The sequence below is a fragment of the Anabas testudineus genome, chromosome 17 (genome assembly GCF_900324465.2).
Source record: "Anabas testudineus chromosome 17, fAnaTes1.2, whole genome shotgun sequence".
NCBI classification, from domain to species: Eukaryota; Metazoa; Chordata; class Actinopteri; order Anabantiformes; family Anabantidae; genus Anabas; species Anabas testudineus.
The window spans coordinates 12,122,529-12,137,307 of record NC_046626.1 but is presented as its reverse complement, the minus strand read 5'-3'; the positions used below and the strand labels follow the sequence as shown (position 1 = coordinate 12,137,307).

Here is a 14,779-nt window from a genome sequence, read left to right as displayed (position 1 = left end):
ATTGGTTTTGACTTTCTGCTTGCCATTTGTGGTACAGTCTCGACATTCTCGCGTTTGGACCGGACAAAAAGTTGCAGTGAGTCCCATCGTGCGCGCACCTTCTCATCATACCTGAATATTTTGAGTAGCAAGTCCGGTGGTCGGTCCTCCAACAAGCTTACAATACAAATCGTTTCTCGGTGTCCCAGCCTCATCCTGACCGCAGGTTGCTGTGGCGGAGATTCCCGACCCCTCAGCGAGGTTGAAATACGGCGGATTCAAACTGAAACCTGTTAAGTCATTATGAAATCCTTGTGCTTCTGCGTCCCTGAAGGGTGATACCGCAAAAGCACAAAATAAAGCGAGGAAATGAGCTCCTCTCATCCCTCTCGCCATGATCCACAACAAAGATCCCAGTAGATGCTGAGAGCGAGCCGCAGCGTCCAGGAAGCGTCATCTATAGATCTCCATGGCGTGCGCGGGACTCTCTCAGCGGTGGCGGTGCTTTAAGTTGTTCTTCTCCTGTTGAAGGCGTGCTTTCTTTCCGGCGCATGTTTCCAAACTGACAGCGCCAGCTATGCGTCTACCAATCCAAAGTGTGCGCCACACGGGAGCTATCAGGTGTCAGTCTGTGGACGGTGTGAGCGCGACGTTGATCCCCTGGTGGGTCCAAAGGTCCCAGACCGCAGCAGAGACACACGGCGTTTGTCTGCTGCACGTTTTGTTGTTGTTGTTTGTTTGTTTTGTTTTGTTTTTTTGCAGCTGCCATCAGTGTGTGAATTTCATTTCAACTTCTTTTGACATGTTGAACTTACTGCTACACATTGTTTTAATTGGGTTTTAAAAAAACATATGCAAATACAAGATTTTAATTAGGAAATCAAACGTTCTAGTTTAATGGACACATACATCATTTAGAGGTGTTACTATAGGTCTAGTTTTGATATGAAGATAATACAGTATCACCTCTGAACTGATTTTTCCGATGATCCTGGAGTGGCCTCTAGTGGAGCGTCATGACGCACGCACCCTCAGCCTCGGGTTTTATGGGTTATGCCATTTGTAATGCAGACTTTCCCTTCTGCATCACGAGTAGAAAAAAACAGCTGTTTATTTAAGTATACTACTACAACAATGGCTCAGCATCTTGTTTTCTTTGTAACCTGCCCAACAGCAACAACAACAACACCGGAGCACCGTGACTCACTGACAGGCGCGTTCAGCATCGTTCTCATTCCTCAGCAGCTGGACGAGCTGCTTGTTGGACGCATGTCAGAGCTCAGGGAGTGAGAAGCAAACAGGAACTCATTGAGCAGTGACTCCACAAGTGGGTAAAACGAAACAAGCCCGGCAGGGATCGCGGATTGAAGCTGTTGTTTGTCTTTAATGTCACCGGACTCCATATGGAGCCAACAAATCTACAGGTAGGGTGAATCCCTTTCCTCACAGCTGGAAAGGTTATTTATGGAGTCGAGTGTGACATCTGTAGTAAGTAGCAGGAACAAACGAAGCGATCGGAGCTAATCTGACAGTTTCATTTTAACAGAGTATTTTCTAAAGGTTGTTTATGATTAACATTATTTCCCTCTATCTTATTAAACTGTAACGGAGTGATCTGGCTTCAGTGTGTGGCGTTTTTGTGTCAACATTTCTGCTCTTAAAGATCCACCTGCAGCCTATCACCGACCCAAACAGTGATTTACATTCAGTCCACAGTTTCAGTGCCACTCAGTGATCTCATTCATTTACAGCTTGTGTTTGAAATATGGACTGTAAATAATTATGACGTTCTGTCATTTAAGTGGTTTTGTAATATTTTTAGGTACAGTGTTGGTTTTAATGGCAAAATACCACATACACTAAAGTTCCTATTTCCATTGGGGCTCAGGTACATGAGTGTTAAATCGAGGGGACTGTGCATTGATTTTTCCCCCTTTATATTAATAAGTAGCCAAATGTTCTACTCTTAAGGGAGTTGAGTTTCATTTGTTAAAATATTCAAAAACACTGTACAACTGAGGGGAATCATTAGACACAGTCAATATTTCAATATTTACATTAAATCCCTGTGGTCACATCAAAGATTTTCTGTGACAGATTTCTAAAACAAATTATACAGAGTCAATACTGATAATGTAGTAATACATTACATGTAGTAAGTAAATACATGATCAAACACAATAGCTTTGTTTTTGCTAAAGTAACTTTATGCACACTGTGAACTCACCAAGACTTATTACTCATTAGAGTCACACAGACAGTAAATGTGTTAAATTCATAGAAACAAAAGGTCTGATTGTGTCTGAAATATCTATTTTATGCTCTTTCAGAAAGCTATTGCTATAGCACAAAAAGCCTCACAGGAGGACCAGGAGGGGAACTATGAGGAGGCCATCCGCTCTTACCAACATGCTGTCAAGTACTTTCTACACATTTTAAAACGTGCGTCATCACGACTGTAATAACAATCTGCATCTAGTGTCCCACTAAAGCACTATAATAACTGACCTTTGACATCATCCTAAGTTGGGTGTCCATCACTGTAACTGCCTAGTTAACCAATTAACATCTCCAAGTGAAATTACCCAGCTACTTTATGTATGTGCCTATTTTAAGTTGTGCCATTCTTGAACTTAATACAATAGAGAGTTTATCAAAGGTTCACAACAAAAGTCAATAACATTACAAAATGTTACTAAATGAATATTCTGCTTTCTATTAGGTGAACCCCAGGGTAAAGATGGCAACCAGAAGATCAGAGACAAATGTAAACAGTACCTGGACAGAGTGGAAGAACTCCAGGAGTACCAAGTGAATAAAGAGGTTCTTACAAAACTTTCATATTTGTTTTACAAATGTGGAGATGATTCTCCATGACGATAAAATCGAAAAGGGGTGTTAAATGTGCAATTGGGCTTTCCTACTGCTGCCAAAGTTACAACTTTAGTTAGGTGCTTTTTAAAGGACAGATAGACGGAGTTGTGGTTAGACCGCTAACTAAAACACCACATGAATGCACTGCAACTAATAAGAGTAACAATAATAAAACAACACTAAAATAATAAAGGTGACACACTGATCGCAGAAGTTTGACTCGATAATTTTACAATACAGTGAATAATTAAAATCGTAAAAGAGCCGTAATCCAGGATATGAGGAGCGAGGCTACGTCTTGACGTCATCACATTCCGTAGACGCGAGTATCGACTGTTCAATACGGAAGTTCCCTCCTCGGTCTCACTCGGGAGCGATCTAAGAAAGAAAACAACCCTCGATTATTGAGTTAACTGTATATTTGTAACGCTAAATTGTCCATCGGAAAGTATAGAAGCTGTCTACTCACGGTGGTGTCATATTTATTTTGACTATTGGACAAGTAATCGGCCCTTATGGCTACCAACAACAATTTACAGGTAAGTTGAAGACCAAACCCGGAGCTGGCTAAAACGCCTAGCTGGTAAACAAGCTAACAAAGTTGTTCACGTCTAAGAATAAACTGAAGATACCACAGTCGTTGTTTAAAATCGAAAAGCCTGCCTTAGTTTTGTCGGATGCTGTTCAGTATTGGTGTTTTTGACTTATGGACAGAGGTTATGTAAAAATAACGTTTGGGATATTGTATGCTAATTAGCACGGTTGGCTAATTTACTTAGCTAGGCTAATTTTGGATTTAACCTAGCAACCACATTAACATGTGAACAACAAAAACCTCACCAAAACCTTATAGTGCCACCAGTATATAAAATGTTTTTCTGACGCTTCACGACATGCAGCTGTTACATTTACCGGAAAACATTAAAGTTAGCTTCTGTTAACTAAAAACAGCTAATGAGATTAACTTTGCTATATAAATTGTTTTATCTGGCCTGGTAAAGACCCCCGACTCCAACACAAAGAAAAATTGTAGTATGTATAGTATGTATTTTTAATGAAAGTACAACGTGGATGATAACTACCCTTTACAGCTACGGTAGTTAAAAGGAAGTGAAACAAAATGCTCAGTTAGAGTTCAGGCACTCCTACCTCGGCGTGTGTGGTGTCGTCACACAGGACAGGTGTTGACGTTGATTCTGGTCATTATACATATTAAATTATGGGTAAAGAAATTACAATAGCTGATGTGGCAGACCTTTTCACCATGTTCAAATCTTTCAATTGAATTTTGTGACCTTCTGTGCTCACATTTCTCTTTTATTTTTATTCTAGAAAGCTATTGATCTTGCCAGCAAGGCGGCTCAGGAGGATAAAGCTCAGAACTATGAGGAGGCTCTGCGTCTCTATCAAGCTGCTGTTCAGTACTTCCTTCATGTAGTGAAATGTAAGGCAAAAAACCACAGTTTGGCATTTAGTATACTACCTAATAATCACATCATGTCATCATCACATTTATGTGCCTATTTGAAATATAACTTGCAAGCCGCTCTGTACGCTGTCATAGCAACAGTGATGGTATACAAAATTGAATTAATGTCATTTTTGGAACTGTCTTGTTTTGTGTTCATACTATCACTGTCAGAAAATACAGGAGTGCAATGTGCAATACTTGAAAGTACCACCTTAAATTGGTTAACTTCTTGTGCTTATTCCTGACAGATGAAGCCCAGGGTGACAAAGCTAAACAGAGCATCCGGGCAAAATGTGCTGAATACTTAGACAGAGCAGAGAAGCTGAAGGAGTATTTAAAGAAGAAAGAGAAGGCTCCTCCTGCAAAGCCTGTCAAAGAGTCACAGTCTGATGAGAAAGGGTGTGTTTATGGGTGGGGCAGTGCTCACGTGATGTCATACAGATGTGGATGTAAAATCCAGATCCAAAATAAAATATAAAATATAATTAATTTAATTTAAATTTAGACAAAATATTGTAGCCTTTTAATAATTGTATGTCTTTGCGTCCAGGAATGAAAGTGATGAAGGCGATGATCCAGAGAAAAAGAAGTTCCAAAATCAGCTCTCAGGTGCAATTGTTATGGAGAAACCAAACATCAAATGGAATGATGTTGCTGGGTTAGAGGGAGCCAAGGAGGCACTAAAAGAAGCTGTTATTCTTCCAATCAAGTTCCCCCACCTTTTCACAGGTATTAAAATAATCAACATCAAGGCTGCCTCACTACGTTGCTCTTAAATGGTAGAGGCAAACATCTGTGTTATATGGAATAGTTGTTTCAGAGAGCAGTTAATGGTGTTTTGGTGACACTGCCATAGATTAAATTACACTTGATTGACAGGTAAGAGAACTCCATGGAGGGGAATCTTGCTCTTTGGACCTCCAGGTACAGGAAAATCCTATCTGGCAAAAGCTGTCGCCACAGAGGCAAACAATTCCACGTTCTTCTCCATCTCTTCATCTGACCTTGTCTCCAAATGGCTGGGAGAGAGTGAAAAGTGAGTCATTATTAATTATCAGCAATTCAGAGAAGCATGGATAAGCATGTAATTATGCTGCAACTAACACAGTACTATTATTTAATTCCTAAAATGTCCTCTTTTTCTTCTTAGGTTGGTGAAGAATCTTTTTACCCTTGCCAGAGAGCACAAGCCTTCCATTATCTTCATTGATGAGATTGACTCCCTATGTGGTTCAAGAAGTGAGAATGAGAGTGAGGCTGCTCGACGTATTAAGACAGAGTTCCTGGTTCAAATGCAGGGTAAGTCTAATGAACCTAATTCCCTGCTTGTTGGGAAAAGATCAAATTGGAGTTTTAAGGTGGAATGGATTCTCTATTAAAACATACTTATGGGGATATATACCCACAGGAGAACAAATTCATTATATGGGAGTATGGGAGTTTCCAGTGTTTCCTATAGGATTTATTTTTAGCAACATTCTTGTATGCATGCTTCCATGAGCGTGCAATTCCACATCCATATTTTATTTAGCAGTAATTGAATCATTATAGATTATTTATGTTCCACTATGTGTTCATTTTCCAAGAGCTTTCGACATTTGAAGCCCAGATAGCTGTAGTCACAAATATCACACAGACAGTAAAGAGCTAAAAACTGCTGCTGTAGCACTTCAAATAAACAGCATGCTGATTTCGATGACTCCTACCAAACAAATGTCAGAGCCGATGTGCTCTTTGACAGGTGAAGGGACTAATGCGTGTTGTAATATCACTGATTAGGATGTGGCCAGTGGTGCAACATGGTATAAAAGGAATCTATAGGGAGCATTGAAATAATGGAAATGAAAGTGCAGTATAGCCATTTCCTCTCACTACAGGCTAAAGGAGTGCTTCACTGATTTTACTTATCATAAAGTGGTTACGTTAAGGTGCCAGGTAGTCTGAAATTGAAGTGCATTTTCCCTTTTTTTGCAGGTGTGGGTAACGACAATGACGGAGTGTTAGTACTTGGAGCAACAAACATCCCGTGGACCCTAGACTCAGCCATCAGAAGAAGGTATTGGTTTTTACTTTGTGAAAGTTGTTAGTAACCACGTTTCCATTCACTTGTGCTCACTGTACACTAACAATGCTCTTTCAGATTTGAGAAAAGAATCTACATCCCGCTGCCTGAAGAACACGCCCGCTCCTTCATGTTCAAGCTCCATCTGGGCTCAACCATTAACAGTCTCACTGACTCCGACTTCATCGCTCTGGGCAAGAAGACAGAGGGGTACTCGGGAGCAGATATCAGTATCATTGTCAGAGACGCTCTAATGCAGCCAGTTCGAAAGGTCCAGTCAGCAACCCACTTCAAACGGGTATGTCTTTGAAAATATCATACATTGTTTTCTGGGGTAATGTAATGTTCATAGCTAATTTTTACTTATGTCATGATATTTAAATAAGGTACGAGGGCCATCAAGAGATGACCCCAACATTATTGTAGATGACCTCTTGACTCCTTGCTCACCTGGCGATCCCAACGCCATTGAAATGACATGGATGGACGTCCCAGGGGAGAAGTTATCAGAACCTGTAGTAAGCATGGTAAGGACATAACAATACTAAATACTAATTCAAATTCATGTTATGGCCTTTAATACTAATATACTAATAACTTTAATGCACAATATTTTTCCTATTTTCAGCCTGACATGATGAGGTCTCTGGCCAACACAAAGCCAACAGTCAATGAACAAGATCTGGACAAACTGAAAAAATTCACAGACGACTTTGGACAAGAAGGCTAGGCTGAATGATTGAGCCAAGCCAAACCAAAGCAAAGGAATTATGATTGTCTCTCTTTTCTTTTCTTGTCCCTTTTTGTCTCTGTCTCATCCTATTCACCACATCCGGGGGTTTGTCATAGGTGGGCAAGATTACTGCTCGGTTCTGCCAACCTGATACCCACAGAAAGGGTGGAAGTTTATTTGATATTCACTGTTGTCCAAAGAAGATTAAACACTTGTCATCTGCAACTGATACAATAATCAATATGGAATTAGGAATTTAAATGGTTGTTCTACATATGCACTAAAGATTAAGGGGATCAATGAGAAGAATGCCCAAGAACTTTAGAACTAACAGCAGGCATACACAAATAAGACCATTAAAATCAAGATAATTTATTTTAAGCAAGTATTGACCCTTATGTCCTCATTTTCCAGTCAATAAATTTCACTAGGCTAACAAATCCCCCATATGTAGTTATTTTGTATTAAGAAAAAAACAAGCATTTTATAGTGTGTACTGTACTTTGTGGAATGTATAAATCTTGGGCTGGGACTTGGGCTTTAGAGTGAAGTTGGGCATGAGTTCATAGAACTTTTCATGCTGAAATAAGGTCACTCTTGTCTCAAGGTGGTGGACATGATAGAGTTTTGAAACTGATACTCAGGATGAGAGTTGCATTAGACCTTGTTGCAAGTTTGGATTATTTATCCGGTTTCCAAACCAATGCTAGTTGTATTTGTTTACTCATTCGTCATTTGAAGTTGACACGGCTATAAGGGTGGATCACCAGTGGTGCCGTACCAGCATTATTTTATACTCATCCAAGAACTCAGCAGCTTTGTTTTGTCATCCAGCTCATGTTTTTTTTTTTCACAACTTACTGAACGCATTTCCATTACTATCCACAGGCTTTGCTTATTGTCATTAATACAAACTGCAAAAAACTAAGCCTTATGTTAAGAGAAAGACACATTATGAATTTTGATTAAGCCAGACGTAGTGTTGAAGTTGGACACTTATGGCTCAGGTGGAGAGATCATCTTTTTCTTGTATACTTTATAATATACAAAAGCATCTCCAGACTAAACTATTAGCCATAAGTGGCAGTGTGCACCATGTGCCTTCTAGAAAAAGCTGCAAGACTCTTTTTTTATTATTATTATTAGTGTATTTCTCAATTGGACATATTGCTCATATACTGAGTGTTTTGTCACTACAACTAAGAAATGTATAATACTTGCACATTTCATGTATGCTCTTTTAGAGACTGTATACAACTGTACTCTTGCTCCTATGGTGTGCAAACTGCCTCTTTTGAGTTTTGATGGGGAAGATCTTTTATTCTACTGTAAATGTCTATACATATAGCCAACTTTTGAGCCTTTTCTTTGGCAAGAGGCCACCGATGCATACAATTTTATGTGTTTCGTTTCCACAGTGTAAATAAAAGTTATATCTCCGTGAAGAAAAACTGTTTACTTACTTTATTTACACGTTCACAGCTTCCTGTTGACACTGAACAGTGTAGATCATCAGACTATCTTTAACTTGATCCAGTTTTTTAACATACTGTGAATCAGATATGTTGATAATAAACACTATTTTTAATAGGTCTTGACAGGGTGCTCTGTCAAGCGCCTGGTGGTAGACGGTCTGAGTAACTAGAGCCTATCCTACTAACGATGAAGTGAAGCATTGCATTATGGGAGTTGCTGTTAAACTAGTCCAGTAGCGTAGGTCTTCCAGGGATACAGTTTCCTTTAGGACTACAAGTACCAGGAACGACTCCGTTCGTTCGTTTACAGTGCACAGTTCGATTTGTTTTGGTTTATGCAGACTGCTTTGTCACGGGGAGAAAGGGTTCAACACGGTACTTTAATCCGACTGTTGCACATCTTTGACTCTCTGCCAAACCAGCGAACAACTCCTCCTCCGACGTCCGTGTTTCGCCACCCCCTTTCAGGGCCATCGCCAGCCTCGTATCTCGGTTATCGAACCCCTGAAGCTGGCCTGCTAGTTAGCAGACGAGCTAACGATTGTCAGATTTCACCCATGTCCTCTGAAGAAGGGTTGAGCTCAACGATCACAGATTGGCTTTTCATCAACTCCTGGTGGCTCCTTCTGCCATTCATTATGCTTCTTGTAATTGCTGCCTTCATTGTTGCCTTTGTGTTGCTGTTATACATGATATCACCTCTTATTAGTCCCAAACCTCTGAAACTGAACGGGGCCCACGTCGTGGTAAGTAACCGGAGTGCTAACGTCACGTAGCTAGTTAGACTGGTAACGGCTGCTAACGTCTACTCATGAGTATAACGTTAGCTTTATGCTAACTAGCTTCATGCTGTAAGCTAGCGTTTAGAGGTAAGGTAGCTGTGTTTGTGTTTCAGTGTTGCATCCTGTATGTCTATTAGCATTAACCACATAGTCAATAACTAGTCATAACTTTTTGACAGATTTTGTTTTCTGAGTGGCATCATAGTAATATCAGTTATGAGAAATGACACGCCCACGTAAGATAGCCAACGTTATAGTTAACCAGTTTATGACATAGCTAGGCTAGGCTCAATATTACACATATTTAATAAATTTAGCGTACTTGGCTAGATAATATTAGATAATGTGGTCTATTTCTGCTGTATATTCTGCCATTGTGAAAGTTGTAATATTCGGCTTTGTTGGAACTGTTATATGACGCTAAATAAAAGAGCTTCCCATTACCACGCCATATAATTAATAATAATTCTCCATAAAATTTGAATAAACACCTCTCTAAAACATTTATAGCAACAACAGCATTATAACTTCCAGATTTTGTAACCCGATGGTATGCAAACAAGACAAACATTTCCAGTTTCTCTGCCACACCAGCTTACAAGTTGCAGTTCTGCTTCCCTAAATATGACCTTTTGATTAATCCTTTTTAAATATCTTGCATTTTCAGGTGACGGGAGGCTCTAGTGGGATTGGGAAGTGCATTGCAATTGAATGCTACAGACAAGGAGCATTCATCACTTTAGTGGCACGAAATGAGGTCAGTACAAAGCACATTCTTCCAGTCATTCCTTTCAAACTGGCCTGCTCTGTCCTAGTCTGGCATAGTGAGCTTGTCTGATGTCAAACAAAGCAAATGTTAATGTCAAAGTGAATGTATTGTGCAAAATATCCTTTGTTTTGTGTTTGCCTGCATGTTAGCACATTTCTTTGACGTGGTTTTGAAATCGAAGTTTTATGACATTCATGTGCATTTTTACAAAACATGCATGTTTTCCTCTAGGCTAAATTGCTTCAGGCAAAGAAGGAAATAGAGAAATTTGCCATCAATGACAAACAGGTGTGAGTTTTACTGTTTATTCCAGTAAGATATTCTATTTTCATATATTGTTTTACAGCACCGGTTGTGACTGTATGTAAGTTCATAGATAACTAAAAAGTTGATTCTATGTTGCATAACATTACGAAATGTGTAAAATTTGTTATTCAGGTGGTGCTTTGCATATCAGTGGATGTTTCCAGTGATTATAGTCAGGTGGAAAGTGTGATAAAACAGGTAACATTACCCTCTCTGCCCCAGTGAAACATCTCAGATTCCTTTAATAATTTATTGCTGAAGTAGTGAATTGACTTTCTTTCTAACAGGCTCAAGAGAAGCTGGGACCTGTTGATATGCTTGTGAACTGTGCTGGAACATCAATGTCTGGAAAGTTTGAGGAGGTGGAGGTGGATTGTTTTAAAGTAGGTACTTGGGAGTGTAACCACCAACACAGACACTGTCTTGTTTATGTACTGAAGTTAATAAGCTACTCTGAACAGTACAAAGTGAAAGTGTCAGAAAAAGGAGGAGATAGTTTTATGTATTTATTGTACTTATTTTAACGAACAAATGATCATAGCTACATTTATGCAGCACTTTACTCCAGATTCCACTATTGCAAAATGTTGGCCTTATTTTCACCAGAAACTGATGGAAGTGAACTACCTGGGCAGCGTTTACCCAACACGGGCCGTCATAACCACCATGAAGGAGCGAAGAATGGGCCGCATCATGTTTGTGTCCTCCCAAGCAGGACAGGTTGGCCTGTTTGGATACACTGCCTACTCCCCATCCAAGTTTGCCCTGCGTGGTTTAGCAGAGTCACTGCAGATGGAGGTGAGATTTGCCCTCTCACGCTTGAATGCCCTTTGCACAGATTTCCACTACACATCAAGCAAACACACTGCAGCTCCAGTCACTTCACAACGCATGTATGAGCACATATCCATTATAATTTTCCATATTGTTGCTAAATATCTGTATCTTACTTGTGTGAAATTATTTAATTCAATCTAATAATAGTTGTATTCATACATAAAAATGTTGCCCTTAAAACCTTTTTTGTACTATAGATTGATTGTTGTTAGTGATCATCAAGGTCAGATGGTAGGACATAATGTTCAGTGAGTTTTGCTATTTCTCTACTACAGATAAAGCCCTACAATATATATGTGACAGTGGCCTACCCCCCCGACACTGACACTCCAGGTTTGGCTGAGGAAAATAAGACAAAGGTGAACATCTATTTAACCCAGTATAAAGTAATGTAACTTTATCTTCATTTCCCCCTATTTTAAAAATGTTTTCCGTCCTTTCATTTTCTAGCCTCTGGAGACCAAATTAATCTCTGAAACATCTGGAGTCTGTCAACCAGACCAAGTGGCCAAAATCATTGTGCGAGATGCAGTGGTAAGGAATCCAGCTCACCTGCCCCTGACTGACTCACTGTGTTTGCTGATCATCTTTAAACATTAAGTAAATGATTGATACTATGTGGTAATGTAGAGTCTTGTTATGGCTTTGCTGATACAGCAGGGGAACTTCAATAGCTCAGTGGGACCTGATGGTTACATGCTCTCTGCCCTCACCTGTGGAATGTCACCCGTTACCTCCATTACAGAGGGTCTCCAGCAGGTACTCCTGTTTACATGGATACTGACACAGTGGATAAGTAGTTCTTTTCCAGGCTGCTGCTGTTATCGTGCAGTTTACAAATTCTAACCTCAGTCTGTCTTCTGTACAGATAATTACCATGGGATTATTTCGAACCATTGCCCTGTTCTACTTGGGGAGTTTTGACAGCATCGTACGCCGCTGCATGATTCAAAGAGAGCAGTCAAAAGCAGCTGACAAGAGAGAGTAACAGCTGCTTTGCCATCTTCACAGTCCAGTGTCCCTCCTCCTCCACGCCCTCATCCTATCCCCTCCTCCAGCTGTACAAGTGCACAACCGTAGGTGGGAAAAGGCCAAGCTTTGAGCATATTTCTGATATCAACTTAACAGGTGGGATGAAAGAAAGTGGCAGATGTTTACTCTTTGCTTGTGCAGTGATGTAACTCCTTCACAGACATTTCGATTTTTCTATCAGAACATTCCAGTGACTTTTCAGTTTAATGCGTCCACCTGCTTCTTTTTGTGGGAGCAGCCTTACTTTAGGGGAATAAGGGCAGACTAAACATCCCACAGCCTGGTTTTAAAAAAAGGCTTAGTGAACCACTTACGTTTTAAATAGCAGCCCTCCCTGTCTCTACTCTTTTTCTTTTTTTTTTTCTCATCCCTGAGAGGAAAAGCAAAAGATATCCTGTCTGACTGGTTGTGCCAAAATGGCTTTAAATTCCTTCTCACTAGGGGATGATGATGAAAACCAGAATGGTAACTCTAACTTTTTTCATATTGTTGCATGTAACCTTGGTCCACTTTGTCAGAATTTAGTAGTTTTCATTAAACAAGGCCCTGCTTTTCTACCTTTTTTGTACCACAAGTCTTTGCAGGCAAAGCACCTTCCTCTATGACTGAATAACCTCTGTGTTTGTAACTAGTGTAGCCTGTGACCCTCAGTGTTTTGTTTATGCTGTGGGATGTTTTGCTGTGATACAACAGTATTCTTCAGTGATATCAGAGAAAAAGAGCATGTGATGTTTCAAATTTTTAAAATTTTACTAATGCAAAAACGTAATATTTAAAAAAGACACGCAATGCTGAGGCGAAGAATATTGGGTGATTTGTGTGCATGAATGCTTTTACTGTGACTGAGCCAACCCCCAGGGAGAGAAAAGCCATTTGATCTTCTTCTTATTGTTGTTGTTATTATTATTATATAATCACACCAAAATCATTTTCTCAGTATCCCACTTAGTTTCATTGAGGAAAAGAAAGCAGCTACTATGGGTTGAAGCCATTAAGTCAGAAAATGGGGCGTGAAGAAACACCAGCACAGGTGACATCACTTTTCACCGGTGCATTTGACCAAGTTCAATAAACTTATCAGAGCGTAACATTTTTACATGTCAGTGCACATATTCAGCCACCCCGGTCATGGTCCAAGTGGGATCCATAATCTGTTGGGGTGGTGTAAGTCAGGGCAGGGCACGACTCGCTGGTTCGAGTCATATCCATGTAGGTCTAGTGAGGGCGCCAGAGATTTGTTTTACACGAACGCCAAATTAGTAGGGGGACCAGCAGAGAGCAAGTTTGATCCTCTGATCTTTGACCTGCTGTCACTCTGTAATGCACAGTTGGGACTTTGTAATACCTTATATGACAATATCAAGTCCCACCTAATTTTTACAAGGCCTTGAAAAATCCTTTATTTACTATATGACCTTTTTGTGTTGCATATAGGGGGAGAAAAAAAAGTACAATGTCGACTCTTGCAAGTCTTCCTTTGGTCCATCATAAATCAGGAGAATGTACTTTAATACAAATCATACCAATCAGAACATAGGAATATTATTTTTAAATACACCAATATTTGAATGCCAAAATGTGTTAAGACAATTTATGTAGATGCAGTGCATTTATTTGAGATTCAGTACAACGTTGCTGCTCTGTTGATCTTAGAGTTAGTTTGTAAAAGCTGTGGAGCAGTGTGAGGATCCATTCTAAGCCTTAAGACGTGACTACTGATGAAGCTAACGCTATAAGAATGGACCTGTCCACAGAGCAATGTGGCTTAACCCACACGTGGTTTACCAGTTCATTTAATATGACTTTTCAGTGTAAAATGCCAACTGTCGTGTTGTGTATTTTGTCAATTTCAAGTCTTTTTAAACAAAAAGAAGCCTTACTAAAAATCCAAGATATGAAAGTGAGAATGGATGACTCTTGTTTGATGATGTTCTCATTTGATATTGGTTAAAGGCAAACTGTCCTGCACTCGAGCTTTTCATAATTGTACATTTATTGCTTTCAGGAGTTCTCTTTTACCTTGAGGTAGCAACACATAGCTGTTAGAACATGTAGCCCATGTAGAAGCATTTTTGTTAAACACTTATGAGCTATGCAAATGAAGCCTATGCTTACAATATGTCAACATAGAAGTTGAGATTTAAGTTCTGTAACAGTCACTAGTTTCCCCTATTTAATGGTGTCATCAAAGTTTAAGTATTGAACATAACATTCAGAATGCATTTGTTTGCTTCTTATTTGCTTTTTGCTATTTCTTCTTTCTTTTCTTTTGCCAAAAAACTTAACACCTTCACCTTGTGTGCCATTGAAAGAAAATGTGAGAAGTGGAACGTTTCTTTGTCTTATTTTCTTACATGATTAAATAAATACCTGTGAGGAAAAAAACATGAAATCAGTCTGACTCCCAGTGTTGTTCATTTAGTTTAGGTTGTGTGCGCAGGTTCATTAAATTGCATTGT

The 14,779-nt window shown here is 39.6% G+C and overlaps 3 protein-coding genes across 5 annotated transcripts in view; 2 read left to right on the top strand and 1 right to left on the bottom strand.

Moving 5' to 3' along the window:
- Nucleotides 1-589, bottom strand: part of LOC113172533 (laminin subunit alpha-3) — a 47,246-nt gene extending 46,657 nt beyond the window's left edge. The window contains exon 1 of one of the 2 annotated variants that reach the window (XM_026375538.1): nucleotides 112-589. In XM_026375538.1, the coding sequence (XP_026231323.1) occupies nucleotides 112-375 (264 nt within the window). In that variant the 5' untranslated portion in view covers nucleotides 376-589. The remainder of the gene's footprint in view (nucleotides 1-111) is intronic. The other variant, XM_026375539.2, reaches the window with a different exon arrangement.
- A 659-nt stretch (nucleotides 590-1,248) lies between these two features.
- Nucleotides 1,249-8,570, top strand: vps4b (vacuolar protein sorting 4 homolog B). Of its 2 annotated transcripts, XM_026375540.1 has the most exons (12): nucleotides 1,249-1,403; nucleotides 2,310-2,421; nucleotides 2,702-2,802; nucleotides 4,186-4,297; nucleotides 4,573-4,723; nucleotides 4,875-5,053; nucleotides 5,204-5,360; nucleotides 5,475-5,623; nucleotides 6,299-6,380; nucleotides 6,465-6,684; nucleotides 6,773-6,913; nucleotides 7,015-8,570. In XM_026375540.1, exons 1-12 carry the CDS (start codon nucleotides 1,383-1,385, stop codon nucleotides 7,114-7,116), a joined length of 1,527 nt encoding a protein of 508 aa, XP_026231325.1. In that variant the 5' UTR covers nucleotides 1,249-1,382; the 3' UTR covers nucleotides 7,117-8,570. The 2 variants fall into 2 exon arrangements, with proteins under 2 accessions (XP_026231325.1, XP_026231326.1); XM_026375541.1 differs by lacking the exons at nucleotides 1,249-1,403; nucleotides 2,310-2,421; nucleotides 2,702-2,802 and adding an exon at nucleotides 3,179-3,392.
- Nucleotides 8,571-8,880: 310 nt separating this feature from the next.
- kdsr (3-ketodihydrosphingosine reductase) lies at nucleotides 8,881-14,722 on the top strand. The gene is made up of 10 exons (XM_026373838.2): nucleotides 8,881-9,340; nucleotides 10,044-10,133; nucleotides 10,377-10,433; nucleotides 10,584-10,649; nucleotides 10,739-10,834; nucleotides 11,058-11,249; nucleotides 11,564-11,647; nucleotides 11,739-11,822; nucleotides 11,946-12,047; nucleotides 12,157-14,722. The coding sequence occupies exons 1-10, from the start codon at nucleotides 8,930-8,932 to the stop codon at nucleotides 12,274-12,276; spliced, it is 1,302 nt and encodes a 433-aa protein (XP_026229623.1). The 5' UTR covers nucleotides 8,881-8,929; the 3' UTR covers nucleotides 12,277-14,722.
- The last annotated feature ends 57 nt before the right edge of the window (nucleotides 14,723-14,779 follow it).